This window comes from Mangifera indica, unplaced genomic scaffold, assembly GCF_011075055.1.
Source record: "Mangifera indica cultivar Alphonso unplaced genomic scaffold, CATAS_Mindica_2.1 Un_0017, whole genome shotgun sequence".
NCBI classification, from domain to species: Eukaryota; Viridiplantae; Streptophyta; class Magnoliopsida; order Sapindales; family Anacardiaceae; genus Mangifera; species Mangifera indica.
In genome coordinates, this window is record NW_025401109.1 from 444,913 (window position 1) to 461,773 (window position 16,861).

At 30.5% G+C, this 16,861-nt stretch overlaps 1 protein-coding gene across 1 annotated transcript; it reads right to left on the reverse strand.

Annotated features, from left to right (window-relative positions):
* Nucleotides 1-14,495, reverse strand: LOC123205834 (probable small nuclear ribonucleoprotein G). Its single transcript, XM_044622883.1, has 5 exons — nucleotides 14,341-14,495; nucleotides 13,893-13,938; nucleotides 13,758-13,780; nucleotides 368-489; nucleotides 1-197 (listed from the first exon to the last, which is right to left on the reverse strand). Exons 2-5 carry the CDS (start codon nucleotides 13,925-13,927, stop codon nucleotides 135-137), a joined length of 243 nt encoding a protein of 80 aa, XP_044478818.1. The 5' UTR covers nucleotides 13,928-13,938; nucleotides 14,341-14,495; the 3' UTR covers nucleotides 1-134.
* Nucleotides 14,496-16,861: the final 2,366 nt, after the last annotated feature.

Genomic DNA, 16,861 nt, shown 5'->3' on the forward strand with positions numbered 1-16,861 from the left:
TGAGAAGAAGAAATTCCCTAACATTAATGAGTTTATCAGAGTTTGAATCTTACTAAAATCATTATCCACAATACATATTGAGTAGCAAATTACCTAAGCATCAATTGGGGGGGGCGGGCGGTGGGAAAAAGAGGTCACTGTGCTCTGCTTACAGGTTCAAGAGCTTCAACGGTGACAACACTGTTTCCTCTGATAACCTGCGGCAAAAATGTGAAATTAATAAGAAAAGAATGTCCTTCTGATTGGAAGTTGACTATCAACAAGTGCAATGCTTTGTGTACTCACTGAGTATCTAATTTGATACCCAAATGATGTTATCATGTGATTAGATCATCTACAAACAATTGGTAAAGGCGAAGAAACTCACCACCATCCCTATATCAATTTTCTCATTGCCATTCACCTCCACTGTGTTGTCAACCACAAGATTCATAAACTGATCAAACCCACGAAGTGTACCAACAATCATCCGGTTAGCATTCAGCTTGACTGCAGTACAAAAATACCAGTTGATTTTTAATATTTTAAAAACAAAGTAATAATCTTCTATCTACAAGTGACACTGACAAGCAACAGAATAATTGTCGGTCAATGCTGTAAGTCTCTGAAACACACCCCCAGAATTATTCTCATGTTTGTTTTGAATGGTTGTTTATGGGGTTACCCTGACTTGCAGCATAAAAAGCTTACCACTAAGTCTAATAAGCATTTTTTGGAAGCTAGAAAAGAAAGATGCATTAGAACAAAAAGTTCACAAGAATGAAGAGAAAGGACCTAAAAAAACATGAAATTCTATGAAAGAATCAAATGGAACACCAAAGATATGCATCAAAGTTAACATAAAAAAATTATGCATATGCAAATGAGCAATGTTATACGTACTAGATTTTGAATACCCAATTAGATATCTAGACAATGTGTCATCATGTGATTGAGTGTCACTTTATATTTAATTCAAAATCCCCTAATCACATAATAACACATCATTTGTATATCCAATTAGATACTCAAATCTAAGTGTATATAATTTTATTGTATGCAAAGATACAACCATAAATTACTTAATAAGTAATCATGCAAGATAGTTGTGACCAGAATTTTGTAAAACCTGTCCAATTTTCAATTGAAGCAAATCACAATGTTACAAGGACACAGATTGTAAGTTTATAATAATTTATTCCTCATTTAGATTTTGATAGCTTTGATATTGGATCTCACTTTGAGTAGTAGAAATCCACTAAATAATGTATCCACCATATAGAAAGAAACATCATTTATGAAGACTGAATCAGAAAAATGACCAAATAAAATGATTCAGTAATATTGCTGGAACATGTTAAGATATGCCCAAGCCATAGAAGAAAATTTTCTTCAATTCTTTATTCACTTACCCAGAATTTTTCAAATTACAAAGTGTTGACAGTTATAATTGGCAGACAAAAAAAGTGTCCAGACTTGAGGACTAAAAACGTCAGCCTGATTCAACAAATTGCATTTTTCATTAATGTTGCATACCTTCAGCTAGTATAAAATGTGCAATAAAACTATACGTACCCACTTTGAGCATACAAATGAGTACACACTTGATATGTGTCATTAAGTGACTGAATGATTTTGAATTAAAAATAAAATAATACTTAATCACATAATGATACATCATGTTTGTACTCAAAAGCATGTACACATAATATTGCTCTAAAATGTGCAAATGAAAGCTAAAGCACAAGCCCCATAAATAAGAGAGTTGCTAAATGTGGAAGGAACTGAGGAATGCTCTCTAGAAACATAGATAATACGAAAAACACATCTTTTGAATAATACCGGAAAGAAAGGCAATCTTCGTATTTTCTTAATGACTAACTTAACATTCAAAAACTCATTTAGTTATCCATGTTATTCCCCAGCAACATGACAGTACACAACCCAAATTTCTATGTCTGAAATTCTACTTACATTTCAGACTAAAAAGAACACAATAATATCATGATAACATAAGTAAAGAAGTTTATATTTTATTTACATGAAGTTCAACTACAGACTTCAGTGCCAGAGAGGAAAAGGTATAATTAGCAAAATGAAAGAGAAAATTTATGCAGAGATATATGAAATTAGAAAATTAAAACTGAGAGTTCAATTTATGCATTGTTTATGTTGAGATGTATGAGTAATTCAGTTTTAGATGATTTGGTGATTTCAATTATTTTGGATGAAATCAATCATGTTTAAGATTATGCTAACATCTAGTACCAGAGCATGTGCTATTTGAAAATCAATTATTTTCCGCTTATGATGGAAAACATACTTGAGGATTTTTCCTTTGATGAATGTTTGAATTTCTTTTTGTTATTCTGTGTCAAAATTGATTTAAGAAATTGGATGATAGTAATCTTGACAGAGAAATAGAATTAGAAGAATATAAGAAACCTATATGAAAGAATTTATAAGAAATTTGGATTAAAAAAATTTTAGATGATTAATGGTTGTTTTTTAAGACTATTGATGATGCAAATCTTTAGGAAATGAAATTTAGAGCAAATCAACTAGGAATCATCAAAATCAGAGTTCCAGTGGCCAAGATGTGGTTGGATGTGTAATCGGGTCATTAAACGAGTTATACAACTCAAATCTTGATCCAAGATGATAGAGCAATGACACGTCGTTTCAGCTATTTCTTGCAGCCGACATGTTGATGGGAGACTCAAACCCAAGTGTCCCATGTGGAAATCTCAACGCCCACTGAGCTGCAATTTAATTTCAGTTGATGGGAAACCATCTTGACTAACTTCCAAAAAGATCAAACAAATTCTCACGCACTGTAGCAAATTGTGGTGAGCAATCACCATAGATTTTCTTATGACTCCACTCAACAATCTGAATTTTGTATCAGGGGTTTGTTATCTTAGCAATTGACAAGCTCATATTTAATTCATACCAATATTTCTTAAACTTTGCTATTATCAAAGTTGCCATTTTTGCTCATGCACTCATCCTTCAAATCTATTCCTTCTGTCAAAGTCACATAAATCATAAAAATAGAAGAGAAATACAAATTTGCTATAGGATAATTTGTCTCAGAGAACATACATGGAATGTCATAAAAGATAGACAACAAATTACTATAATTCTCAATTCTATCCCATTCACTTAAACATGAACTACTGGTATAATGTGAGTCAGTTCTAAGTCGCAAGATGCACAATGATAGAAAAAAGCACTCTCAAGCATACAACAAGTAGAGTTCCATCTTGTTGGAACATCTTGTTTCAATCTGTTCTTAGAACTCACGGACAATAAGTTCACATATTCCAAAAATTTGTGCTTCCTAACTTGAGATCCTCTAACATACTTGATACTTTCTCTAATTATGTGAATAGTTTCATCAATCTCTTTCAATCCATTTAGCACAACTAAATTCAAAACATGACCTCCACATATAAGTGTTTTGCCTTTAATATATCTTTCAATAAATGAATAAACACATCATTTGCAAAAGCATTGCCTAAAGTAACACAAAACAATTTACTTTCAAGTCCTTAATCAACCAGAGTATTTTAGATCTTTTTGCTCAATACTACACCACTACGTGGAGGAGGCATTGCCGATAAAATACAGTCACAACCAAATACTTATCAATAGCAGTAAAAGTCACAAATTAGAAGCACATGCGCAAAATGGCAACTTTGATGATGGCACAGTTTGAGAAATATTGGCTTGAATTTAATATGATCTTGGCGATTTCTGTGATACTAAACTCCTCATACAAAATTCAGTTTGAGTAAAGTTTTAAGAAAATGCTCAACTCACCACATGTTGCAAAAGTGCATGAGAATTTGTTTGACCTTTTTGGGGAGCATGTCAAGATGGTTTCACCTCCATCTTCTACAGCCGCCTCTATATCTACTGCTTTTGGTATTCAAGGTGTCCACCAACCATCTATTAAAAATGGCAGTAAGGATTTGTTTAAGATAACTAAATTTTTTTCTCCTCACTATCATTTTATTTTATATTTTATTTTCATGTAGTAATAATCATATACTTTTAACTGTTCCAATGTTTTACATTGTTAGGAATTTGATAATTATTAGTGTATAGTATTTAATACTGTTACACAAAAATCCCAGCTTAAGTTATATTTCAATGAGCCAGGATTGCCTAGGAATTCAAACTTGGATATTTATCTCATTGGAAAGCAAATTAATTTCAGTATCCTGAACTTACTTCCATGGCTCATGATATTTTCAGTGTTCCTATATCTACAGTTGCCTCTGAGTTTGATCAATGTTAAGTCTCTTAAATCTGAAACAGAAGAGGTGCTTATCTGTATGAGAGATTGAACATTTAGAGAAGATGGCAACATTTTCTTTAATTTTTCACTTGATAAAATTATGTTATCAATAATTAGTGGCATGAATATTATTTTTACAGGATCTGGTGAAACAAAGATGAATGACCTCATAGAAGATATTATGCAATCAGACATTTCAAAAGAGAACACTCCATCAACTCAATATTCTAATTTTGCAATTTAGATTATGTAATAATTAATTGGTATCTGAATATTAGTAATTCTGAGGATGTTATGATATTTGATATTTGAATTTGGTAATTTTAAAATTATGAAAAATGCATGTTGAAGAATACTTGGACATATATAATTGTGTTGTGTATTATTGCATTACATATATTTTGTGTTATACAGGTTTAATATATTACTTTGTATATTTGTATTAATTTGTTAAATATGTTATACAAGTTAAACCAGTCAAATATGTTAATGTGTCCGTTCATGTCATATTTAAAATGATACATTTAGTAAATGTGATCATGTGTTAATTCATGTCAGATATAACCTATTTCATAATTGGGTTAAGTTTGCCCTGTCATATCGTGTACAAAATAACCTATTTAATAAACAGATGACATAGTGGGGAAATTAATTTATTTAGCCATTTTTCGCATTGCCCATACAAATCAAACTATTATTTTATTCATTATACAAGTATAGTCAACAAATATGAAAAACCGAAAATACCCATACCAAAAATTAGAAGCAAAACCCAATTCTTCCACTTATCCGGCCGACAAGCCAACCTTTGAAAAAGTCTTTTTCCTCGATTTCGACAGATCCAACAACGAAGCAACGTATTCGTTAGGTTTTTCAGGCGTAAACATCTGGAAAATGGTAGTTCAGGTGAGTAATGTACCGATTATTCTTAATTTTTGGCTTAGTTTCAGATTCTTTGTTAAGGTTTTCAATATCTTGCTTGATTTCAGTATGTTTATTGTTCATTACTGAGGGAAAATGCTTGTTTGCTGAATTTTTTCCTTGGCAAACCAAGAAGCCAGAATGTTTCGTCGACTTTATACATTTAGATTTGATTTTTATAAATGAAAATAGTGTTTTGTTAGATAAAAAAAGTTTATGTGTGTCGGAAAATTGTTTCATATGCATGATTTGGTTGATTTGTTGGTTGAGGAGGGAAATCTTTGTTTTTCAATCGAATGTCTCGGTGGCTTTGTTGGTCGAGTGGCCAACAACCTGGCCAACCACTTAGAAACGTAAAAAGTGGTTGGCTAGCTGACATAGCACCTGACCAACCACTCAGAAATGTAGAATGTGGTTAGTTGGCCGACATAACACTTGGCCAACCACTTAAAAATGCAGAAAATGTATGACTGGCTAGCATAGCATCCAGCCAACCACTCAAAATGTAAAAGGTCATATAATTGATGGATTACGTCAATGTTGACAGAAACATTAACGTAAATTATTGATTCCACAAAGAAATTTGTTTGTTTTTACTAACCTAATTGTTGTTTTTGTGGTTTGTTTCAAAGATTTGATATCAAGGAGTAGGATGGTGTGTTCAAATTCCACGTTGCCCACAGATTTTGGGCCCAGGTGCCTATCAGAGGTAGGGTGGGTCCAAATACCCTACAAAATTTTCGGAAACCGGAACAAGTCAATTCTTAGAAATAAGAACTGGAACCTAGAACTTGTGTGGTCGGTTCCTACCTGAAACCAACCTTGTCGATTCCAAGTACGTTTCGGTTTCTACCAGAAACTTGTTATATATATATATATAAATTATACACAAAGAAGAAAATTAGAGATGGGATAATGGCAATGGCCACCAATGTACACAAAGCATATCAGAAACCAAGTTTGTCTGCATGGGACCAAAGAAGAAAAAATTTGTGTTGCAAGTTGACCTTAAGATGCCTACAATGGATACTAACACTTCCTCATCAAAATAAATGTTTGTCATATTTAAGAAGATAAATTCTAGTTTTTTTTTTTTTTTTTTGAAAAAGAGAAGAAGATAATGTTAAAATGCAAGTCCCCACACTCATTGAACAAAATCATATATAATACCTATGTTCCACCGCCAACAGCCACCCTTATTTATTTGTATCTAATATCTTATTTGACCTTCTTCTTCAATTATTCGAATGAGAAAAATAAACAATTCAACAAAATCAAATACCCATGTTAAATCATTGTAATCTAATAACTTATTATACCAATAAAAATTTTATTTGATACTCTGGAAGACTGGAACCAAACCAAGGAAGGAGAAAAAGTTTGTAAGTAGTCGTTGGGAGAAAGAGAGTGGGGAAGGAAAGGATATAGGGTTTCAATGTATTAGTTTTATTTTAATTTCCAAGTCAGGTACCCAACCCATTGCCATAAATGAGTGAAATGGATCGGTTCCGGTTCCTGTTCCAATTCCTAAGAGCAAGGAATCGAAACTTGCAGGTTCTTTTAGTTTATTACCCGGAACTGATCACCCCGTACCCAACAGTTCTAGTTCCAAATGAGTAATTTGCTCACCCTTAGTCAAAGTACACATGGATGCAATTCCAAAGCTCTGCTCTAACCTAAATATGACACAAAGAAAAATGTTCAAAACAACATGTTTTAGACCTTTTTTAGGCCTAAAAGAACATCGGTCTAGCGCCATAATCGATGCTATTACATCTAGTAAACCGCAGGGATCATAGAAAAGAGTTATGGTTCAAACTGAATGATGTTAACATTCGCTTTAGCCCGGTGGAGTTCGCATTGGTGATGGGGCTGATTTTTAACAATGATACGAATGTGTCATTATATGTAAGATTTCAAGGCCCTGATTGAGGCAACAAAACTTTTCGAGGAAGAAGAATTTGTATGAGATATAGGTTTAATAGAAAATGTTTAGATAGTAAAATTTGCTTCTTGAATTGGTTAAATATTATAACATACTATAATTTGCAATATATTTAATGATAAATAATAAATATCATTATTAGATAAATTTATTTATAAAAAGGTATAAAAAATAAAGTATGTGAACCTTGCAAACTTACTATTATATCCCAGCGAAAGTATTACAACTTTCATCTATTGATGCGTTGTGAGAGTTCAGAAAATAAGAAGTTTAAGTCATCTGAAGAAGGAGATCTAGTGAGAGAAAAAGAATGACAGTTAAGAAGAAGATGATAACTAATTTGTATATTTCTTATTGTTAGTTCTTTACAACAAATACTATGCAAGCACACAATGACATGTGGTTAGTTTATTTATTTTTTTAGTTTCATCTCTTCTATAAAACTAGTTGTTCTACTTATATGAAATGGTGCGTTTTGCACCCAACCACTACCCTTTCTTGAAACAAAAGTCAGACCAAGTTGTCAAATATTTCAATAGTTTTTATTTTTCTTGTGAAGAAAAATAAAAACTATGGAAATCATCCATCCACCATATTGATCAGAGTGTTTGTTCTCATACCAAAATCGTTTTTTCATCCCAAACCAATCCTTTTATTCTCATGAATTATTTCTCTACTAGCATCTTTATCATGTCATGTCCCTATTTCAATGCTACGATCTATTCTTGATCCTTTTGAAGTCCTTTTCTTCAATTGTGTGAAGAAAAATAGATTATTATGACATTCCTTTCCAAGTTGTTGTTTAAAGAAATCTCAAATCTACTAGAGTTCTTCAGAACTATAGAAATTATATTATGAAATAAAATAATCAATATTCAGAATGACTCAGTTTGCAATCTTCTTGTAAAGAAAGTAGTCTACCAATTCCAAGTCTATGGAATCAAAAACACAACCTATAGGAAGCAAGAACTTAGCTATTACCGTAGTAACAGAAAGAGTGAACTAATCTTAAATATGAAAAAGTGTAGACATTTATAGAGTAATCTTTACTCAACGCAAAAAGTGAAAAAACAGAAGACATTATACAAGTGAAGGTGGTTTCTTGTTTAAATAAGCTAAGAAAGAGTCATTGGAGCCCCTAGCAATGGAAATTCAAGAAAAACGTTAACACAGGTAGCAAGAATTCAAGAGAAACAAAGGGATGAAGAAGTTACAAGAGAAGTCTAGTAGAAATAAAGTTGATTGGAAACTAAGTGTATATTTATTTTATTGCATATTGTACAGAGAAGTTAATTCAAATATGAAGAAGTGCAGAGGTTAACAAAACACTCTGCACTTAAACGCAGAAAGTGGAAAAGTAAAAATGTTATACAAGTGAAGGTGGTTTCCTGTTTAAATAAGTTGAGAAAGAGTCATTGAAGAGCTAGCAACGGGAATTCAAGAAAGACGTTAAGATAGGTAGCGGAAAATCAAGAAAGACAACGGGATTCTTGGCTTGGCGAGAAACTTAGCTGGAGTGAAGCTGGTTAAGGTTTTTTTTTTTTTAATTTTTCTTCTAAGGAAAAATAAAAACTATAGAAATATTCGACAACCTGGGTCCAACTGTTAATTCAGAAGAGGGTAGTGGTTGGGTGTAAAATGCATCGTTTCATATAAGCAAGACAAATAGTTTTATAGAAGAATGAAATTAAAAAATAAATAAATTACTAACTAGCCATACGTCATTACGTGATTACATGTTCATTTGTTGTAAAGAACCAAAAGTATGAAATATACAAATTAGTCAACATCTTCTTCCTGACTATAATTCACTTTCTGCATTAAGTAAAGATTGCTCTGTAAACCTCTACACTTCTTCATATTTGAGTTAATTTCACTCTTTCTGTTACTATGAAAGCAACCAAGTTTTTGCTTCCTGTAAGTTGTGTTTTTTATTCCACAAACTTGGAATTGGTAAACTACTTTCTTTACAAGAAGATTGCAAACCAAGTCATTCCGAATATTGATTATTTCATTTCAAAATAAAGAACCCTAGTAGATTTGGGATTTCTTTAAACAACAACTTGGAGAGAAACGTCACAATGATCTATTTTTCTTCACATAATTTTAAAAAAAAAAATTCAAAAAAATCAAAAATAAATCGTAGCATTGAAATAGGGACATGGCATGGTGAAGATGCTAGTATAGAAATAATTTATGAAAATAAAAGGATTGAGATGAAAAAGCGATTTCGGTACGAGAACAAATACTCTAATCAACATGGAAGATGGATGATTTCCATAATTTTTATTTTTCTTCTAAGGAAAAATAAAAATATTCGACAACCTGATCTAGCTCTTGATTTAGGATAGGGTAGTGGTTGGATGTAAAACATATCAGTTCATATACGCAAGACAACTAGTTGTATAGAAGAAACAAAATTAAAAAAATAAATAAATTACATTCTAGCAACACGTCATTATGTGATTACATGTTAATTTGTTGAAAAGAACCAAAAGTATGGAATATACAAATTAGTCATCATCCTCTTCCTAACTGCAATTCGCTTTCTCTCGCTAGATCTCCTTCTTCTAATGACTTGAATTTCTTATTTTCTTAACTCCCATAACGCATCAATAGATAAAAGTTGTAAAACTTATGTTGGGATATAACGAGTAAGTTTGCAAGGTTCACATACTTTGCTTTTTATACCTTTTTAATTATATAAATAATTTTATCTAATACTAATATTTATTATTTATCATTAAATATGTTGCAAATTATAACGTGTAAAATATTTAACTAATTTAAGAAGCAAATTTTACCAACTAAACATTTTCCATTATGCGAATGTGTCATCGTACAAATGTTTACGCCTGAAAAACTAAACAAAAATGTTGATTCATCATCAAAACTGTTGAAATTGAGGAAGAAGAATTTTTCAAAGGTTGGCTAGTCAACAGGATAAGTGGCAAATACAGGTTTTGTTGCTAATTTTTAGTTTGCGGTATTTTTAGTTTTTTATTTGTTGGCCATAATTGATGATGAATAAAATAGTGGTTTGATTTGAAAGAGTGGGGTAAAAACTGGCTAATAAATTAATTTCTCAACATATCGTGTCATGTATGACACGTCTTGTTTAACTAGTTTAATTAAACAAGTTAAACGTGTCGTATTGTGTCAACCGTTTAATACATGTCTCTATGTTAGGGTTGAGAGATTTGGCATGATTAATTTCACATATCATGCTCGTGTAGATTGTTGAGAAAAATCGTGTTATACCATCATCTCGACACAACACGATTATGACACACCAACTAGTTTTGCCACCCTTATTAACTGAAATTATTCAAATAATTCATTTAGTCTATATGTTTTGGGTTGTATGTTTGAGCCATTTGGGTTGTCTATTTTAGGTCATTTGGGTTGTGTGATTGTTTAGATGAATGGTTTGGGTTTGCATAAATTCTAAATGGATGTAAAATTTTAAGTGAATTGTTTTATTTTATTTTAATTAATTAGGATGAGTTAGGCCTACATATATTTATGGGGTTCTAAGTATTTTGGGGTTTAAGTATGAATTTGGGCATGTAGTACAAAGGTTTTGGGTTGTGCAATAGTTATTTATTGATGAACTCATTTTAATTAGAATGAGCCATAAAATTAGTGTCTTCTAATGAAAATTGATGTTTATTAATTTTAGAACTTAGGAATTTACCCAAAGGTTATCATTCTATAATTAATGAACATTAAGAGGTATGATAATATTTTAATTGAATATTTTATATTATCCAACGATAGTAATTGTATTTAATTAAAGACATTTTATTGTCCAATTAATGTTTATATTTAATATTTACTTAAGAAAAATAATTATAGGATTTATTAGAAGAAAATTTACTCTATATTTTAGTTATTAATGCATGCATATAATAGTATCTACGTAAAGGAAAGCTACTATATATTTTATCAATTAGTTTTTACTGAATTCATTATAATTAATATGTGAGATTTATTAGTTATATTTTTGTAGTTATTGCAATTACTTTAAATGCATTATATGTCGTATTCAATGGCATGAACTTTTCAGAATGGTGAGAACAGTTCAATTTCCACTTCAAGGTTTTGGATCTCGACTTAGCTCTCTTTAAAGAAAAATCAACTACTATTACAAATACAAGCAATAAGTCATAAAAGACATATAATGCCGCATGGAAAAGAAGCAATAGATTATGATTAATATTTTTGTGAATGACAACTATTAATAACATTAAGACTACAATTCTACAAATAGACTCATTGCAATGATAGATGCTAGTAAGACAAAAAAGACATATATCGTTGATATGTTCTTGCATGCTTATCAACCAATTGTACTTCAGAGTTGTATGTTCAAACATTAGAGTACCAATGAGTGAGTTGTCAGTAGAACAAATGCTTTCTTCTACAAAACTTATATATTCCTAGACATTTTCAGTTTGTGGAGTTATAGTTTTAGTGTTATTAACAATTGTCATTCAAAAAAACATTAAACATAATCTATTATTTATATTTGTAATAGCAATAGGTTTATCTTTAAGAAGAGTTGAGTCAAGATCCAAAATCCCCAAGAGGTAAGCAATTGTTCTCATTATTATGAAAAGTTCATGTCATTAAATACAGTAAAAGATAATGCATGCAAATTGATTACAATAACTGCAAAATATAACAGATGAAGCTTACATATAAATTATAATGAATTCAAAAAACAAATCAATAAGGTATGTAGTAGTTCTCTTTTGGGTAGATACTATTATAAACATATATTAATAAGTAAAATTTAAAGTAGTTTTTTTTGGGTTAAAAATACAACATGATTTTCTTAAATAAATACCAAATATAAACATTTATTGGGTAATCAAATTTCTTTAATTAATATCTGCATATAATAAAAAATATATAATTAAATATTAACATACCTTCTAATGTTCATTAATTATAGAATGGTAATCTACTTTTGGTAAATTTTTAAGTTATAATTATTAATAAACACCAGCTTTAAATTCATTTATTTGTATTTCATTAATATTATTGATAAATAGCTATATTTATATACCTAATAAACTTTCAAGTTTAATCATTTTAGTGGCATTAGACTTTAACAATAATTTATGTGCTTATATTTACATAAATAAAATAATACATCATATAATAATAATAATTTCATTTTCTGACAAACATTAAATTAAACATAATAATTAAACAAAAAATAAAATTATGTTAAGTTTTTTTTTTTTAATTAGAAGGCGCACCCTAATTTATGACCCATTCTAAAATGAATTCATTAATTAATAAGCATTGCATGGTGTAAAACTTCATATTACAAACCCAAATTCATGCTACTTAACCCTAAGAAATATATATAGGCTCAGATCATCCTAATTATTAAATTAACACAATTCACTTGAAATTTTACATCCATTCTAAAATTATTTATGCGGGCCCAAACCATTAATCCAAACTTAATACATAAAACCCAAAATACACCATCAAAATGGCCAAGCATATAGCCCAGCACATCCGATTAAATAAATTCTCCAAACAATATCAACTAAAATCAAACTCTAGCTTAGTGGGCAATGAGCTGCTCTTCCACACATGTCATCCCTAACCTTCAAACGGGTCAAGATTCAGGTCATACAACCCGTTTATACATTTAAACATATCTTGACCACTAAAACTCCAATTTCAAGGATTCTGACATCAGTTTACTCTAAATTTCATTTTGTAAAGATCTACATCATCAATATATCTTAAAAAACAACTCTGACTTATCCGAAAATTTATATCAAATTTTGTAATAAATTCTATTGTAAATGCTTCTTGAAGGCAATTTATTTATTCTATTTGTATTCCTTAAACAAGATTACTATCATCTAATTTCTTAAATTAATTTTGACAGAGAATAACAAAAGGAAATTCAAACATTCATTGAAGGGAAAATCATCCAGTAAGTATGTTTTTCATCTTATGTAGAAAATAATTTATTTTCAAAAAACACAAGCTCAGATGCCACATCTCTTAAAACAATTGGTTTTCATACATCAATAAAGAAGTTTATATATTATTTATTTGAATATCAACTACAGACTTCTACCCTAGAGAGGAAAAGATATAATAAGCAATGTGAAAGAGAAAATTTATGCACATTATATGAAATTGAAATTAGAAAATCAAAACTCAGAGTTCCATGGATGTGGAATGGAATATCAAGGAAAACTATGAAGAAGTTCAGTTTATGGAATCCATAGCAGGATCTCAACAAAAATATACATTGAATTGACAACATATAAAAAAACTCAACAGAATTCTAACATGTAACATCCATGAACAGAACTGAAACAAAAAGTTGAGAAAGATTAATATACTCATAAAATAATCCCAACAAGAAAACGAAATATTTAATTTACCAGAAATCCAAATACTACTTGATTTAAACAACAACCACAGAACCACTATAACAAACTAAACAAAAACCTTAAATGAAAAATTACCATGGTCATGAATAACCCTAATTTTGGCACAAATATAACAATTTATTTCCAAAAATAAAAAATAAAAAGTGAAATAGGATGGAAGATAACTTACTCTGAAGCTTCTTGTCCATGTACCTGAATCAATGCAGAATTCAAAATCACAATCAGAGTAGTGAATTAAACAAGAAATAGAAATTGAACAATATAATATGAAATAACCAATAAAATCGAGAGCAAGAGCAATTACTTCTTCAAATCTGGAGGCTGGCCTGATCTGCTCATGGTGCAATTGACTGAGATAGAAAGCAAGCAAGAGACCGTGAGAGAGCATAATTTTAAAAGCACACATAATTGAAAATATAAATCATGATTCAATGAAAATCTGCAATAAAAATTTAGAAAAAAAATTTATACAATCATTTATCAAAATTACTAAAGACAAAAACTTAAACATCGGTAAAAGTAATTGCAGAATTTTCCCAAAAAAAAAAACGATTCAACTTCATCAACTATGAGAGTAAGCAACTTCTCCACTCCCAAACTAACTGACTTCATCCACATAGGAAAATAGCATGTTCTAAAACGATTAAACTCAGAAAATAAAGAACTCTTAAACGGAGACAATGAGTTTAAGAAATTTAATTTCTCGGCAACCAAACACGCAAAAATTAGAGAATGAGAGACGGAGAGAGAACCTGAGGTGGGGTTACAAACTACTGTTGCTCGAAGCGCAACTCGGTTAGCAGTGAGCAGGCGGTGGTGGTGGCAGCCGTGATGAGTCTAAGGTTTGCTCATTGTAAACGGTTTTTGTTCCGGAGAGAAAGGGGGGATTGAGTGTGGGCAGGTGTATTGTAAACCTTTTGAAGTCATAATGATCAACAGCCACGAGACACCAAGCAGCAGTGAACCCCGGGCCATACATAACCCGAATCAGAAAAGAAAATAGTATTTTAAGAACCAAAAGGACACCAAATAAAATAGTTTAAGAAAGGGCTTTCTAGCCATTGCATTTTTTCACAATTTTACTTTTTTATTTTTTCTTATTTAAGTAATTTGAAATTATTGTTGAAAAATTAAAAATTTAAATTTATGATATTATTGTTTTTCTTTATATAAAAATTAAATTTAGATTATTATTATCCTTTAATTGAAGGATTTGTTGAATCTATTCTCTCACAAAAATATTTTGAAAAAGTTAAATCTTTATTTAACAATGCCACTTAAACTTTAAAATTTGGTTCAACAAAGTTAAAATTAGGTCATTATAAATGGTAGCTTGAGCATCAAAAGTGGGATTCCTAAGAAACAAAGAGAAGATGAATTCAAAACTTGTTAGTAACATATCAAAATTAAATTTTTAACTTATTTAGTATAATAGTTATGAGATAAATCCCTAAATTTAGAATTTTTTGTATAATCAGTTTACTCTAAAAAAGACAATCTAACTCAAATAAAGGTTATTTATAAACAAAAAAAAAACAGTTGCTCCAAGAAATTTCTTTAGAGATTAGTAGAGCATTTCTCTCATTCCAAAATTGGGGAAATACATGTAGAAATTATGCAATTAGTAATATTTTCACTTCATAATCCTGAGTTTTCATAAGGTTTTAGTTGGTATAAGGTTGTACGTGTAGCACAAACTATGTGTGTTATGTTGCCGCAACCAATCTTGTATTCCTTATCTCATAATATATGGGTGCTCCCATAAGACTCAAGTGACATGTGGTGTATAAATAAAAATAAAATTACTCTTTTTTATTTAAAAAATTTCTTTAGTATCAAAATCTTTTTCTTTAAACAAAAAGAACATATCATAATCTATGAATCTTAAATAACATTATTGGGCTCCAACCCCCCCAAAAAAAAAGACAAAAGGAAATATGTATATATTTGACCAAAACATTAGTTAATCTTCTTAGTGACAACTTCGTCAACATGTTAAGCAAATTGGTTGAGAAGAATGTTTGCAAACCTTAATCAAGAGGAGAATGGAGTAACAATTACAATGACCAAGAATCTAGTTTATCATGGATGAACAAAACACATAAACATTTGTGTTCACATCATTTGAGATCTTGTGTCAAACGATTTGGTCACTTTAAAGTTTTAAAGTATTGTACTACAAATAAGCAATTTACAAATATTCTCACCAGGTTTCAATATTTAATAATGTTAGTAGACTTAATCCTTAGGAATATTTGTTTATTTGTTCATTAAGTTGGCTATGAGGAGGATAATGATGAGACTATAAAGTACATTAAAGGTTGGAAATGAGTGGGCAACCTCGCTGCCTCCCTTGGTTTATCAAAAGTTGAACAAAAATATTAAGTCTGCAAGAAATGTGAATATTTTGCATGCTGGTTTACTGGAGTTTGAAGTGATTGACATGAATGTTGTACCAAGCAAAAGTTACACATTGGATCTACAAAAAAAGAATGTGATTGTGGGATGTGGCAACTTTTTGGAGTCGCACATTAGCATGCAGTGTGCTTCATTCTTCATATGAATTATTGCTCTTTTGAAGACTTTGTGGATGAGAGACTAAGGATTCCAGCATATGTGAAAACATATGTTGAAATGATACATCATGTTCTAGTTAGGAGGAACTGGAAAAAGAGCACTAAAGACAAGTTGGATCTACCATCTAGACACCCTAAAACTAGCGGGCTAAGACAAACAAAGAGGAGAGGCCTTGGTGAGGAGAGAAAGACCAAATACATGTCTATAGTACAATGCAGTGCATGCCATTAAATAGGACACAAGAGATTGTGCAAAAAAATTCCAGAAAATGCTAATAGAGGAAGAGAAAAGGTAATGCTCAAACTGATTTTTTCATTGAATAGATCATGTGATTTATTTTTTCCCTAAATAATTCTCTATTTTTTTGTAAACAGAGAAGGAGAATTCACACCATGACAACTAATTCTGCAAGGTCACAGTATGCACAATCTTCTTCTTCCTGACAACCTTTAGCTGCAAAAGTAAATAAACCAGGTATTTTTATAGCATAAGACATCTTCATCCTTTTTTTTTTCCTTTTTCTAATGTTTATGATTTTGAAATGTACTACCAGTCGGTTGAAATTTACATTTCTTTCTTCATTGGTATCCAAATCCAATAATTATTTGATGTCTATTTATGTACAAGGCAGTTGATGAGTGGAGTAAGTATATTGCAAGTAAAAAATTGGCCTAATGAACTGAATATCAGCATTGC

Bases quoted from the DNA above. Each gene is read 5' to 3' on its own strand.
- LOC123205834 (XM_044622883.1), bottom strand. From the start codon at position 13,927: ATGAGCAGATCAGGCCAGCCTCCAGATTTGAAGAA. The intron at 490-13,757 runs GTAAGTTATCTT...TTTGTACTGCAG, and splicing joins CATGGACAAGAAGCTTCAGA to TCAAGCTGAATGCTAACCGG. The intron at 198-367 runs GTGAGTTTCTTC...TTTTTGCCGCAG, and splicing joins AAATTGATATAGGGATGGTG to GTTATCAGAGGAAACAGTGT.